Source organism: Contarinia nasturtii, unplaced genomic scaffold (assembly GCF_009176525.2).
Source record: "Contarinia nasturtii isolate CC-2019 unplaced genomic scaffold, AAFC_CNas_1.1 Cnas_scaffold_493, whole genome shotgun sequence".
Taxonomy (NCBI): Eukaryota; Metazoa; Arthropoda; class Insecta; order Diptera; family Cecidomyiidae; genus Contarinia; species Contarinia nasturtii.
The window spans coordinates 765,365-780,964 of NW_022197846.1; the positions used below are offsets into that span (position 1 = coordinate 765,365).

General features: G+C 30.1%; 1 protein-coding gene across 5 annotated transcripts; it reads right to left on the reverse strand.

The window, feature by feature from the left end:
* Positions 1 to 1,207: 1,207 nt before the first annotated feature.
* On the reverse strand, positions 1,208 to 15,098 carry LOC116339118. 5 transcript variants are annotated; one of them, XM_031764794.1, is made up of 8 exons: positions 14,865 to 15,098; positions 10,006 to 10,098; positions 9,506 to 9,903; positions 9,257 to 9,414; positions 9,062 to 9,151; positions 8,612 to 8,793; positions 8,239 to 8,418; positions 1,208 to 1,472 (listed from the first exon to the last, which is right to left on the reverse strand). In XM_031764794.1, exons 1-8 carry the CDS (start codon positions 14,896 to 14,898, stop codon positions 1,354 to 1,356), a joined length of 1,254 nt encoding a protein of 417 aa, XP_031620654.1. In that variant the 5' UTR covers positions 14,899 to 15,098; the 3' UTR covers positions 1,208 to 1,353. The 5 variants fall into 5 exon arrangements, with proteins under 5 accessions (XP_031620654.1, XP_031620652.1, XP_031620653.1 ...); XM_031764792.1 differs by lacking the exon at positions 14,865 to 15,098 and adding an exon at positions 11,953 to 12,776; XM_031764793.1 differs by lacking the exon at positions 14,865 to 15,098 and adding an exon at positions 11,953 to 12,768 and having other exon boundaries at positions 8,612 to 8,790.
* Between the last annotated feature and the right edge of the window lie 502 nt (positions 15,099 to 15,600).

Below are 15,600 nucleotides of genomic sequence, written 5' to 3' on the forward strand. Positions count from 1 at the left end.
TTATGCGTTAAAGTTAAACAGAAAAATATTATTATTATAATGAAAAAAAAAAAAAAATGAATTGACGTTGGTCAGCTATGTTATTGGGGTATTCCGATTTTCCAGGCAAAAATATTTACAATAAGAATTTGCTTTTTTAGATTATTTTTTTTCTCGTTTTGTTTAAAAAATAAAATTTTCTCATATATTTCATATGCTTTCTTTTCCTGTTTGTTTCAATTAGTTTCCAGTGCGTTCTCCTCTTGTTTTTCTTTTCTTTTCAAATCTTATACAATACCATTTTAAAATAGCTTTTTCTTGTCACTAATCGAATCACTTCTTGCTTTCACTAAAAAAATCTTTCAGTCCTATCCTTTTCATTTTATTTAGTTTTATTTATTTCTTTTTGTCACAATCTCTTCTCTTTTTTTTTCAAATGATCGCAGAACGAACACTGAAATCATCACAAACGTCACGCTTGACTATGAGAATTCGGTTTGGTTCAATGCGATTAATTTCGGTTTGAAACGACTTTATTGATTCTGGCAGTTTTGGACGTACGCTCTTAGTTCGGAAAGAAACTAATAAGGATGTAATAATAACAATTGACAAATTCAAATAAAAATTGAACTTTTATTCGTTCCGCAAAACGGTTATTATTTCGTTGAAATTCTATTTTTGTACAATTCTTTTGCGGTAGTAATCTTTTCAATAATTTCTTTTATTGAAGTTGTTTTTTTTTTATTTAAATCTGGTAGAAATGAGTGTTTACATAGTTAGTTATTTCAGTTCTTTCATTCTGATTATCCTCTAATCAGCCAACAATGGGCCACAGTGTGATTTCTTTATACAAAAAATATTATACATCTTGCTGCTAATATATAGTTATGTATAAAAACGGAGATGTGGCTGCTCGAATTCTGAATCTGTATTTTGTTGTTGTTGTGTTTATCTTTTTCAATGCGTGTATTTATCGCAAAGTTGCAAAATGATTGCGATTCATTTTCAATTTTAGTTCCTGTTCCACTGTTGATTTGTTTGTGTGTGTTCGTTATAGTTACGGCAACAGCAGCATAAATGTCAGCAGTAGCAGCCATTCTTTTTACATATTGATTTTATATATCCAATTTAAAACGACTAATTGATCCTGTTGTTCGGCAATAGATTTACATTATATCCTGATGGGTTCAACGCACTTCACTGCATTTTTTTTACAATGATTGTTCGCTTCTTGATTGAATGTGTTTTTTTTTTTTTTTTTTGAATGAGTGTTTGTATGGGTTTTGTGTAAGTATGATTTTGTAGGCATAAATATGAGGGAGGTTCACTTTGTATTTTATAATTTATTCATATCGGTGCTGTTATGGTTTCGTTTTAGTTACCAAGAACGTGAACATCATCATCTTGTTCTTTTTCTCTTTGTCGAACTGCAACCGCCGTCTCCACAAGCAAGTACAGACATTTGAATTTGTCTTTGTCGTCGCGGATTACACCTAAAATTACATATAAGATTTAAGATATCGATTATTCAATTTTGCTTGGCTTTGTATTTATGTTTGATTGATTTCATTGCAATACATTTTACAATTGCCTAATTCAATTTGTTGTACACAAAAATGGACTTCGAGCATTAAACGTTTGTCAACAGAAATATGAGCGAAATAAAAAAAAACCTAGTAAAATTCGGTATTCAGATATTCCTAAATTTGATCGTAGGCAATACAATAACTTCAAATGATTGAGGATAGAGAATTTAATTTTGATTTTACTAAAAAAAAAATTTTTTTCACACATTATCAAAACTCAATGAACAAAAATAAAATTCTGAAAAAGCCAACGGACCGGACTAATCGACTTGTTTTTTTCTCACATGATTACCCGGAATTTGCTGCAAACTCTCAAAGCTTTCTAACAAATGCTACATTTGAGAAAAAAAAAAAACAAATCCATATATCATAGCTTCGAATCAAAAATTATTACATACGGTCGCATCTGTTTCACCGGCATTATTTCCCTTTATCGCTTATTTAGTGTAACAAACAAATTTTAGGTTGTGGTTTTTTTATTCGTTTTCATTTCAATTTCGTTTAGATGTAATTCAGACAAACAAACACACACACATCTCTATTTAGTGGTTTCGTTTGACTTGCTTAGTGGACGACGATTGCATTTTCAACGTTATTCTTTTTCTTTTCTCTAAAACAGCCACCAATTTTACGGAACTGTGATCTTAAATAATATAAAAAACATATTTATTTATTTAGAAATATTTTTGAATATATTCGCTAGAATAAATATATTAAAAAATGTTTTTTTTGTTTGCAATTAAAAAAAATATATATGTAAAAAATATAAACGGAAAAAGATGAGAAGTGCGTAATTTGGTGCGAAATTAAGTAAATGTCATGTGTTTCATCAGCGAGAAAATTATGTAATTTAGAAAAAAAATATATGCGCCAAAGAAATATTTTTTTTTAGTTTATTATCATATTGATGGATGTTGAACTTGAATCTAAGTCACTTTTTGTAGTTTTTTTTTATGGATAATTTGTAACTTTTGTATGGAAAAAACGTTTGCACAAAATTTGAAAATATCTCATAGTAAGATGCCTAAGCAAAGTCAAATATTTTTTTAGTATGCTCTAAATAATTCTTTCGCTGATTATTGAATTTTGTGTGTTTGAATCGAGAGGAAGAAAAAGTCGGTTGATTAATACATTTTAGCTATTTACAAACGGAAAAAAATTAAGGAAAACGTTTCCAATGTTGCACATAACGAAAAAGAAATAACAATGAATTAGATGCGACTGCGATGGATTAATGACAACTAAGCTATTTATATTCACTATTGGCAAATTGTTTTTTTATCTTTATAAAATTCTTTCACAGTTTCAACACTCTAATGTTGAATTCATTGTGCCAATTTTTAAATGATTTTTTTTTCTTCATCTTTAGGAACAATTTTCGCCTTTACAACTAGATTATAGCCAATAAAAGGTTAAAACTAAATGTAATTATATTGATTTTCTACACTTGGATTCGAATTTTGCATTAGAATGCTTCCAGTGGTGAACACATGAATGAATAAATGCTCAAGTTGATGAATGTTGTTGTTGGTGGTGGTGTTGGTGTTGGTGTTGGTGTTGGTGTTGGTGGTGGTGGTGTGAATATGTTTCGGTTGCTTTTGCATGTGTCATTTCGATTTCCAATTTAAACTCAGTACAATGAATAATCAATTACAATTATTATATCATGTTAATTTTTTGTTTAATTTTTTTAGTGTGCATTTGATTTGTAATCGTATTTTTTTACGTAATTAATAAATATCCAAAACATATACAAATGAATAAAATTCGAGAAAAATCAAAATTACAATTCTATCATGATTTTGTGTATCGTTTAATTGAGAAAAGAAAACATATGAAATAGATAAAATTTCACATTTTTTTTTACCGCAAATTTCACATTTTTTTGGCTACGCGCACCGCTCACACTACTCGTACACGAAATTTGTATTTTTTTTTTTTTTCGTAAAAAAACATAAAGATATTATATATAGATGTGTTAAAACGACAATAGTATTGATGTTTAAAAACTATAAACTTTTATTTAGCTTTCTTAAGAATTAAAACAAGAAATACAAAGATCGAAATGACATATTATTATTTTTTATCTAAATTTAAAACGATTTTCTTTGAGTTGCTGTTTCCTTTTGTTGTACGTTTAAAAGTCTTAAACTGATTGATTTTTATATAATTTACACTATATTTCTAAAAGTGTCTCTATTTTTTTGGTGCCTTTCCATTTCATATAACACTTTTTTTTGGAGAATGTGATTCTCGTTTGCATTCATTTATACTTTTTCTGGCTGGTTTTTTTTTTTTGTTCTCACAAATCAATTTTGAATGCCATTTTCATTTGATTCAGAAAGAAAAAGAATAATTAAAAGAAACAAAACGAAAGAAATGAATTTGACACACACACAAACAAATAAAACAAAGAAATTCAATTTTCGACAAAAAATCGGTTTGTTTTTATTTCATTTGACATTTTTGTTCTCAACACAAAAACAGCTAAAAAAAAGCAAAAAAAAAAAAAATTACATAAATTTCTGAATTTCTCTTTTCTATTTAAAATTTCGTTTTTCGATTTTTCATTTTTCTTCATTTCCACTTACAATTTACTGTGGTAAACTTTAATCAAGATTTTTTTTTCAAAGATCTGTATATCAGATTTGTCTTAACTATTACTCTATTTAAAGAACTCACGTTCTATTTGCATTTGAACTACGTGAGGGTTTTTAATTTTCTTTTTTTTTTTTTTTTATTCCCTTAAATTTCATCTTTTTATAGATATTTTCAATTCGTTTTTTTTTTGTTTTTCATGGTGTTTTATATTTGTTTGTGTGTGTGCTAAATTTCCCTTGTTGTTTTTTAAAGAGTTTTTAATATTTTGATAGTTAGAGTCGTTAAAAAGTTTCTGATTGTGTTAACAATTGTTTCATTTCGAAGAAGAATCGAAAAATTGGAAAAAAAAATTCTATACATTTTCTATTTTGTTTGTAATGTGAGAGAAATGAACTTTTTGAATGAATTTGCATTAACATTGTATTTGTGGCTTTGCTTTTCAAAACAAATCAATTTGATTTGAAATGTAACAAATTTTTTCCAGAATATGGACAACAAATTCATTTTTCGTTTTTGTTTATAATACTTTCCAATTACGTTTGTTCAAATACAATTTAGTCACAGAGTTAAGTATATAACATTGAAATCAATGATAAAGAACAAACGAAATTGATATATACACATAAAACAAATGATTTTTTTCTTTAAATTTTTAAGCTAAAATATATTTCAAGGCTGTTGTAATTCAATTTTTCCATTTGTTAAATTGAGAAATCTATCAATATGTAACAAAGCAAGTTCAAGAATTTTGTTGATGTATAATTTCTATCGTTTGAGTTTAAGAAGCCTCAAAATAGATTTTCATTCTGATCCATCTTCAGAAAGCAACAAAATTTTAATCATATACTTGTATGTTTTTTTCTCTTCTTTTTGAAAACAAAACAAAAAATTAGAAAGAAGAAATAAGTGAAACAAAAACCGCCTAATCTTGTAGCTGATCATCGACCACATATTGAATCGATTCGATCGATCAGAATGAAAGAGCACAAGATTGTGAGATTAAATAAGTTTCAACGCTCGAATTTACTTCAATTCTGAAATCGGAAACGGGTAAGATTATTATGGTCTTTCTGACCGAGCGAATCGATCATCTTCATACATGGGTGTTGTTAACATTTTTTTTTGTAAGAGGATGTGGAATCAGTAAATTCAACTTATTAAAAACGGAAAGTTTAAGTGGTTCTTTTCTCTCATTTCTTTTTAAACTAGGATGGGCACATCTTACGGACCAGCCAAGTTTTTTTTACCTTTTCTATTTTAGTATGAATATAATAATTTAACCGCTACAACTATTTATAAAAGTACAAATAATTTGAATGAATTCTTTTGCAATTATATCCATTTTCGCAACCGTAAATTTTATCTTTTCTTGCAGATTTAATTTAAATTCAGAATTGAATTGATCTCCTATTTAAATTAAACACATGGGAAAAAAGTTTGCGTTTGCACTTAATTTGCTTCAATCTATAGATTTGTGGTTTCAAAATAAAATGTCAAAAATAGAAAACGAATAATCAACGATGAGTTTTTTCATCGAATTGATTGGCTTGAATTCTAAGTAAAAAAAAAACAAAGATTAGATAAAAAAAAGACTTTACGATGATGTTTTGTGTTCATTTCTTGTTGTCGCTGATGAGTTGGAATTACCGTGTGTTTGCGTTGAAGTTCGTCTGGTTAATTGTCATATTGATTCGTGGTTCTGGTCTCATTTCGTTTGGGACACGGAGCATTATACCACCACCAACAATGCATGTTACTGTGTTATTTCTTGTTTTATTTTCGCTTTTGAATATTCTTTTCTTTTTTTATTTATAAATTTCTGTCTTTCTATCCTAATGGAATCTAAAGGCTACAACATACACGTACAATTAATTCAATCTCGAATGGGTATGTTTTCATTTCTGTACTGTACTGTTTTGCTCTGTATTTTGCTTGACGTGTAGTTCGGGAAGTTTTTGCGAAATAATTTTGGTCATAAATGCAATTTGCAATTTATTTTATTAATTTGTTTTTGAAGATGCATGGTCCTCGCACTTTTCACTCTCTCTCTCTCTTTCTTTCTCTCTTTTTTGCACTCTATTACTTTCAGTGCACAAATCTAGTTTTTGCAACGGTTTGGCTTTTGCAGTGTGTGTGTGTGTGTGTATGTATGTGTGTGTGTGAGCTTACTGTTCATTAAATTGAGTTTGGTATTTTGGTTTGTAATTGTTCATTTCACATTTCATTCATATTTCATTTATTGGCTACATATGCGCGTGATTACGGTATTTTTAGGCGATCATCCACATCATTTTTTTAACAATTTTTATTGTTGTGTGGAATTCGGCTCATTTTTGGTGATGATGCCCATCCCAGAATTCAATTTCAATAGTTTCACTAAATAACAAATAAAACCGATTAGAAAACGTTTGGTTTAGAGAAAAAAGAATGTATATGTAGGTAAATGTTTTGGTTGTTTTTGAAAATGGGTTATTTTTTACACAAAAAAGAGTAAAAATTGTCAAAAAAAGGTTTTGGAAAAGAAGAAATAGTTTATAAAAAAAAATACATAATGTAATTGCCTAGATCAAGGTACATCTGAACTTACAATTATGTTTAAAAAAATGCTCTAAAAATGCTTTGTTGACTGACGACTATTTTTACATGTTTTTAAAGAAATGATCAAATGAAAATTCGCACATGAAAAAAGAATGGCGATGCAAGCAGGGGCTTCGTGTATGGATTATGTGAAAATCTTGTTTGTACATATATTGATAGATTTTTTGTTTTGCTAAACGACGATTCAAACAACTTGAAAGCTATAGTTTTGATTTTTGTATCAAGGACCGGTTCGTGCATATTGCCATGCTTGCCTAGATACGCTAGGTAGCATAGATATGCCAAGCATAGCGGCAAATGCAACCGACGCATTGCCGTTCACTCTGTATTGAGAGACGTACGCATAATATATAGCTTTAATCGAATGGCGACGGGTGTGTTGCGGCTTGCGTCTCCGCTATGCTTAGCATAGCTATATTGCATAGAAATATGCGCGAACCGGTCCCTGTTTTGTATACATAATATACAAATGTCTCAAAATATGCATTAATTTTTTATTCTCCACAAAATATCGCCAAGTTTTGTACTTTATTTCAAGCACTTTTTCGGAAAATCTATACTTTCTCTTCAAGGCGGAAAAACAATTTTATAGTCTCTTGTACATCTTCCATGTACAGTTTATGAGACTTTAAATATTTAATTATACATGTCTCTTATCGACGTTCTTTGGAATGATTCAAAAGCTCATAGAGTATTGCATTGAAATTATTTCGCAAAGAATGAATAAAAGCGATCAAATACGAGCGCGAATCAATTCATTTAACTCATTTGGTGCGAGCGAAACCACAAATCAACTGGTTGAACCATTTTTGGCCTGCAAATATTCTATCCGATCGTTTGATGCAGAGTATTTTTCAGCTTGCACTTGTCATCTATCTTTCATATCACTGTGTTTGTAAAAATGGCTCACAAAAGTGAAATCAATCGAGAAAAAATTCGAAACCTTTAAGTGATGAAAATCAAATTGCCAAATTGAAAAACGAACAGGCTAAAAGTTATGCTTGCTTTTTGAAAAAAAAAATTGTGAATTTAGATGAAAGCTGTTGTTGGCAAAAATACTCTAAGTTAAGTATTTTACACTTTTTTGGATTTTTCCATTTTCATTGCTCGCGGGGGAACAACAGGGAAAAAACAATAAATTTGGTCATGAAACAATCGAATCGTATGTAACTCTTGTCTGTTCCAAGCGTCTTGGCAAAGGAGCATAGCAAATCGACTCTACTTTGCTTTTGTTTTCATATATTCTTCTTTTTTGCAATTCCTTTGTTTACATAATGCTTCTTCTGATTCTTCTCTTTCTCACCAATATCTCATGGAAACTTGTTAAATTCAACTTACACCTACTGATTCCTTTTTTTCTGATTTTATAGCATTTTCTTTTGTAATATCCATTAAGATAGATCAATTTACGTTCTTAAGATCGTGACTTACGCATAATTATGTTCCAATAAAATATTAAATTTTTTTTGTTTACCTTTAACAATATGTCCGCCCGGTGATGTTGTTGTCGTTGTTATCGTTGCTGTACCCAACGATTTGTTGTTATTATTCTTTTGTCCGGTCGTCCTCACAATTTGCGTTTCGCCTAATTTCGTTTGAAATTTCGGCGTTGCATTTGCTGGTACCACTTGAACACGTGACAAGCCGATTGGAACTGCATTTCACAAAATTATTTGAAGGACATAAGAACAAAATAAGGTAATGAAAACAATCCAAAAAAGACATACACAGAAAATGTGAAGCAATATTATATGTCCAGACCAAACCAAAATAAATGGACGATCAGTTCCAAGTGCTTGGTTAGCACCTTAAATTACAAAAAAGAAGAAAAATTTGAAATAACATACCGATTTTTGTGGTTTGCGTCGTTGGAACTTTCTTCACAGTTTGTGGTGGTACTGTTGTTGTTGTTGTCACCACTTTTGTGTTAAGTGGGTGCGGCAGTTGCGGTAAATGAGCTAACTGTGGATGTGGTGCTGCATTCCAATATTCTGTTGTTGTTACTGGGCTTGTGGTTACCTCTTCACTACTTTTTCAGAAAATAATTTTTTTAAAAATCCAGAAAAGCAATTAATATTTAAATTTTAATCTGATGACAATTTATATTTGTACTTTTTAGTCCGTTAATATTTAAAAAAAAAAAAAAAAAAAAAAAAAAAAACAATTTTTTATAACAACTTTTGATTTGAAGTGATGCCAGAAAAATATCTCTTGACTATAGTTCTTTTCGTTTAATCATTCAGCAAATATTTGACTGACAAAACATGCATATGATATAATTAGAAAGAAAAATGTACCTGATCACTTCTTGCCAACCGCTATTCGAATCGACTTCCTCAGTTGGACTGGTACACGCTTCGTATTCGTTGGCGCTTTCGTCTTCCGATCTAAATACATTTTATTATTGGCATTGCTTGAAATCGCTACCAGCAGGAATACTTATAGTATTCCACTGCAGCGCAAACATTTCTAAATAAAAAAAAGTTAATTACCTGTAAATGATGTTATCTTCGAAATCGATTTCGGTGTCTGCTTCGGCTTTGACCAGTGTACCATCAGGCATTTGCAAATAATGGCCGCTCAGTGTTACTGTAGATTCATCATGTTCAATAATCTCCTCATCTTCAACTTCTTCCGTGGCACCGACAATCTATTTTTGAAAAATGCCAATTAATTTAAATTGAAAGTTGGAAAAAAAAATGGAAACACAAAATAGCCAATTTCGGCAATTATAAACTTACAACTTCTTCAACTGGACTACCAACTAGTTGATTTGATAGATTGTTAACGCTCGTGACAGATGTGTTTTGTGCAGATGCATTGGCCAATTTTTTACCTCGTCGCGATATCGTAAAATGCATTGGATCGTTCCCTTCTCGTCGTATCATCTCGGGTAAAATTCGACGACGCGCATTAATGAACCAATTACATACTTGTAAAACTGTTAAATTGGCCTCATGTGACAAGTCTATTTTCTCCGCATCGCTCGGATAGGCATTATAACGATGCTCGTATAGCCATCGTTTTAAAATTTTTACCGAATGTGCTGGTAAATTTCCGCGTCGCTTGCGTACTGTTTGTACTTGAGATGACGATGAATTATGTATTTCTTCATCGTCTGGGTCCGCATATTCAATTTCTGTTCACAAAGATTTAATGTAAATTATAGTTCTTCTATTTTTTTTGCGATTTTTCGACGATATCAACTTAAAAGCTAATATCATTCGCAAACTAAACTTACCCATCGTTGTGTGCCGTTGCAGTTCACGTTCTGCTTCTGCTTCTTGTTCTGATCCAAGAGATTCTTCGCTCGAGGAATGAAATCGTTCACGAGCTAGAATAAAAATAAGACAAATATTCTTCGATTGAATAAAAGTAGCAAAATGATAAAAAATAATAATATTTTGTTATTGAAAGGTGTGTGGACAACAAAAACAAATGTATCGTTTAGAATGAAATTTGTATGTTGATTAGATTTGCTTCTATTTGGATCGACACATGTCACAGAGTATTAAATTGAAGAAATGTAAATATCAACAAACCAAGTGTCAATGTGACTATCAAAGTTGTATGGTTGACTACAAAACTTCAAAACTCTTCCAAATTAAAATTGACAATTTGAATTTTGACAAGAATTTATTCGCTTACGTCTACGTCTAATAGACATTTGGTTAAACTTCAGAAAGGCGACAAATGTCAATGATGCTTTAAAATACTTCAAAATGACATGAAATAAATAAATTTTCGGACAACTTTTTTTTCCAATGAATACTTTTGAAATGTGTTCGCAAGCCAAATATACGTTGCAAACGCATCGAAGAAATAATACAATTCTCACAAGTATAACAACGCTATGGACGTATTTCGCTCTATTTCGTACACAGTCTGACTGTACAAGCAAACTAGCATCACGCTGACTCGCTGTTGTGGCGCTATCTGGTGTCGCTGAATATCAACCAATTGGTATGGCATCAGTGCGTATGTATGCGAAGAAGCACACACAATGTCTCATAAGCGTTCAGCATTTTGCGCGTTATTTTTTTTAACAATTGCTCGCTTCATCACTATGGATGAGTGTGGTGTTGGAAAATCGGCAACCATATTGGATTGCTTTTAATATGAAATGACTATGTATGCTATTGGTTAAAAAAAAATTATTTCTTTTAAAATTTTAATTGAATGTCGGGGAATTTTGATGACTGAAAAATGTTTTGATATTTAATCTATCATTGTATGGTTTTTATTTCATTTGTGTCACTTTGACGTTCTATATGTCATCAAAATGCCAAGTTACAATAAAATGATGACTTTTCATGTGAACAACAGAAAATAACAAAATAGAAAATTGTTTACTTATTCTTTCGCGCTCAAGCGCTATATTTCATTTGATTTCTTTCAAATTTGACTATGAAACTTTTTTGAAATGGAATTCCCGCATTGTATTTTGAAAAGCAATAAAGCCATTCCATCGAGTGCTGTGTAGTACTTCATATATATATATATATATATATATAAACGTACAACATAGAAAATGACGCCATTTTGTTTTGAAAGTATGAGCCAAATTAAAAGAAAACGATGGACAATTTTTTATGTTCATTAATTTTTAAATATTAGAACAATTTTATTTTTGTCCAATTTACAAAAATTTATTTATTGTTTTTTTTTTTTTGTATTGAAGGAAGTTGGACCGAATTAGAAGTGTTGCGAATTAATTAAATGAAATGAAATTCGAAAAAAAATTACATTGAAATATTATATGAAGGAGGAAAAAATGCTCCAAAGACACAAATTCGAATGAAGTTTCCAAACGAAATATCATTTCTAAAAAAGATATTCCATACACGTTCGGTTGCTATATAAATATCAATAAAATGTTTGAAATCGAAATTTCAAGTATATAAAATGCTCGCATTGGCTTCATTCATTCGACGATTTATAGTACAAAATGATGAAAACAGCAACAAAAATGACGTAATGACACATTTTCAAGCTCTCAAATGTCTATCCACCATCGAATCGTATTTGAAATATTACAAAAGTCATACAAAATCTGTCGCTGTCTTTATGCCAAACGACAAGTAAAATGTCAAAAGACGACAAATTGCATGAGAAAAAAACATACTCGAAAAATATCCATTAACATGTCAAAATCTATATTGAAATAATATTTTGAACGAACACGTACCTTCTTGTGTAAGTAGTTGAGTTTGAAAATTTGCTTCCAATTGCATATCACGCTCATCCATTTTTATGGATTTCTATTTATTTTATTTTATTTCGTTTTGAATTTGTTTCCCGTAAATTTATAACAATTTATTCAATATGAAGTAATCAGTGTCGTTTTGGTTGTTGTTGTTGTAGTTGTTGTTGTTGTATTTGTTGTTTTTGTGAATGGCAGATTTAAGAAATATACGTTCGACTTCACAACAAGCTAACTCCAAATAAAATGGGGTTCTCATATAATGGTAGCGACGAAGCGACACTAGTGAACGATGCGAACGATACAATACAATGAAACAATTCACTAACACAAACACAAACCAAAAACTAATATGGCCGACAACAGCACAGCTACTGAGCGGTTTATTAATCCGAAAAATAAAACCGATATTGGTAGAGAATTTATGTTCAACGATCAAATAATTTGACTTTGAAAGAATTTTCTCAATTTGTGGTTTCACGTAAAATATAAAATCAAATCGAAATGAACTATTTGAAATTTATTGTTTTTAGATCAATCACTCAATAATGATGTTTACAATTGGCCAATCTTGAATGACGGATTGTGGCATCAAAACTGACTTTTGGTCGATAAGAATGTCAACAGCGTCAAATATTAACTAGGCATCAAGCATTTACATATTTCATTATTCCCGCACAAGTTTCTATTTATCAGTAACAACTATACACTTTCTCGATAATTTGGATTTGTAAACTGGTCGCAAAAACTTTATTTTGGCAATTGAAAAGAAAAAGAAGAAGAAATTGTTCTTTCATCAATGCTTTTCGTTGTAATGATAATTATATATATAAATTTATATATATGAACTGTTTGAGTTATATGATTTTATAAAATGCACCACAGCCGATATATATGCTTTCAAAATGGATTCCAAATTACGTTTGACTTTACCGGATTTTATCAACGCATACTTTAAATCATAATTTTTGTTTTAACGATCGATTGAACTAACTTTAATACTATACACTTTTCAATTAAAAATTCATTTTGTGGAAAACAACAAACAAAGAAAAATGCTTGCAAATTTTCTTAGATGCTTGCACAATGTATGACAGCTGTCAATTCACTTCTGTTTTCTGACATTCAAGCAATTATATTATTGCTCGGTTCGGTTGCCATCAAATACCTATAAAAATCAAGAATGAAAATGCTTGTCCATTTGAAGCATCAAAAAATCGTGCTACTCACACATCCACATATATGGCACACAAATAAAAACCCGCCAAATTGTTCACACTCACAGTGAACACCAAGTAGTAATGTGAATCTTCATATATATATGTGTGTGTGTATTTATGTGCGTTTTGTTGGTTTATGTGTTCGTGTAAAAATCTGAAGCGCAGGAAATGAATTTAAAATATTTGAAAATAAGTTCAAAAATCGAATAAATTATTGGAAATTGTTTAAAAAGAGATTTACTTATTGTTTGAAGTAAACAAATTGAACTTTGATTCAAAAAAATATTTTTCAAATTTATTGCAAGTATGTAAGAAACTAACATCCCTGTAATAAAACAAACTTGTTAAATGGTTAGTATTGAAGCATAAATCGATATTTCGTTTGACGTTCGGCTTTTCTACTGTCGTTCTTTTTCAACACAGAGAAAATGCCGAAAAGATAGAATCCCCTCCATACAAACGTATTGAATTTTCAAACGATTCAACCATATATTTTCTTTGTTGAACACATAACTCTCAAGAAAAAGAAAATGATTGAGGTTCCAAAATTAGACCAAACCACGTCAATGGCAACGAATGGATCTCTTCAACTAAAAATATTACAAACCATAAAAAAACAAATGCACCAGCACTGGCTGCATTTGACAAATACAAATAATATTATTTTCATTTCCTTAAATTTATTGCTGTGAGTTTCGGTGGAAATCGAAGGATGCAGACCAACCAAAATAAAAATCTATTAGATGTAAGGTGATTGCACTCAAATGCAATAAAATGAAACTATAAATGGATGCATTGATGCTGCCACCTTCACCGACGATTACTACGAATGCTACTGTCTTTGTCGTCATTATTATTGTTGTTGTTGTTGCTTATTATCTATACGACAAATGTCACATCGCATTGGCTTGCATATCCGATGAAATAAATTGAATTGGATTTCATTTGTGTTTTGAGCATAATTGTAAACGTCGACGTGTCCATATCGCTACCGATTGATTGATTTTAACAACAGCAACAATTAGTTAGCTATAGATTAATTCAGATTTATGAATTTATATTGACACTTTATCCACAACACTTTGAACCGGTATCTTTTTGGAAAATGATAGTTGAGCATTTAAGATGAATCATTGCTTGCATTCCAGTCAATTTGACGCTTTCAATAATTCTAGATCTAGGTGTTTGCGACATATGAAATCTAAATCGTAGAAATATTTCATGTTTTCATCTTTACAATTGTATTCACTTCGTGGATGAAATTGATGCAACGATAACGAACTATGTCAAATTTTCATGTTTATGTTTGGGAAAGTTTCGTGGAAATATTTATGAAATGTCATTCAATCTGAACGATTTACGAATTATTTTTCAGTAAATAACAAGTCAGGCGTGCCTGATTTATTTGAGATGAAATAATTGACAAAAACTGATGGTTAAAGGCGAGAATTATGTAAGATATGAGTGCGCACTCGTACTAATACAAAATATTGATAAGGACAATAATTTTTTCACAAATGAAATAATCGAGAAATATTTCTGTTCTAATTTTGATAATCACGTTTGGGACAAAGACAAACGAATGCACGTAATGCAATTTCAACCATATAAGTTATTAGCAGAGAGAATATTCACACAATAGATTCAATTCATTAATTGATTTATGTGAAAACTTACCTGAATTTGGCTCAAGTTTGATAATAGTTTCCATGATATGAAACTGGATTTTTGCAAGAAAACGCTATGTTCGATTCACTTTAGTTTAGTTTAGTTAGATACATACGCTATTAAAGTTTTTTTTATATTCTCTCTATTTCACGTCTTGCATGAAAATACTTGTAAATTAAACAATAAAAACAAAAGATTCCAACTGACACATCAAACTATTTCTATTTTTCGAATTTAAAGTTTTAATATCACACTTTTAACTCAATCTCTGAAAGCATATATAGTGTATGAATTAACTTCCAACAAAAAAATATATTTTTTGACAGATGTGAATACAGTATGAGATTACGTTTTATAATTCAAAACCAACAGTTTATTTGTCGCACAAAAAAAAATAATTCGTTCACAAAAACGTTTGGCAATAAAGAATTTTTTTTTGCATTTATTGCATTTATTTATTTATTTTATGACAGAGAATTACAATTTCGACATTTGACAGTTGAAATGAATTTGACAGTAAGATACTGTGGGTGTCAAAGCGAAGCCAACAGATTATGTTTACCGTGCACTATGTATCGCAACAGTTCATATAATAAGTTTCTTTCTTATACAAAGGTATGCATTTATTATATATTTATATTATACAAATGTCTATAAATACAATTCGATAGGTCGTTGCATGCTGTTCAAATTGAGTTTTCATTCAAACCTGTGAAGAGCTGTTTACAATATCAACAATGTGATT

Coding starts and splice junctions, on each gene's coding strand:
- LOC116339118 (XM_031764792.1), bottom strand. CDS start 12,013: ATGGATGAGCGTGATATGCAATTGGAAGCAAATTTTCAAACTCAACTA. Junction 9,904..10,005: donor GCAACGGCACACAACGATGG/GTAAGTTTAGTT, acceptor CTTTGTGAACAG/AAATTGAATATGCGGACCCA. Junction 1,473..8,238: donor GGGCGGACATATTGTTAAAG/GTAAACAAAAAA, acceptor ATGTAATTTTAG/GTGTAATCCGCGACGACAAA.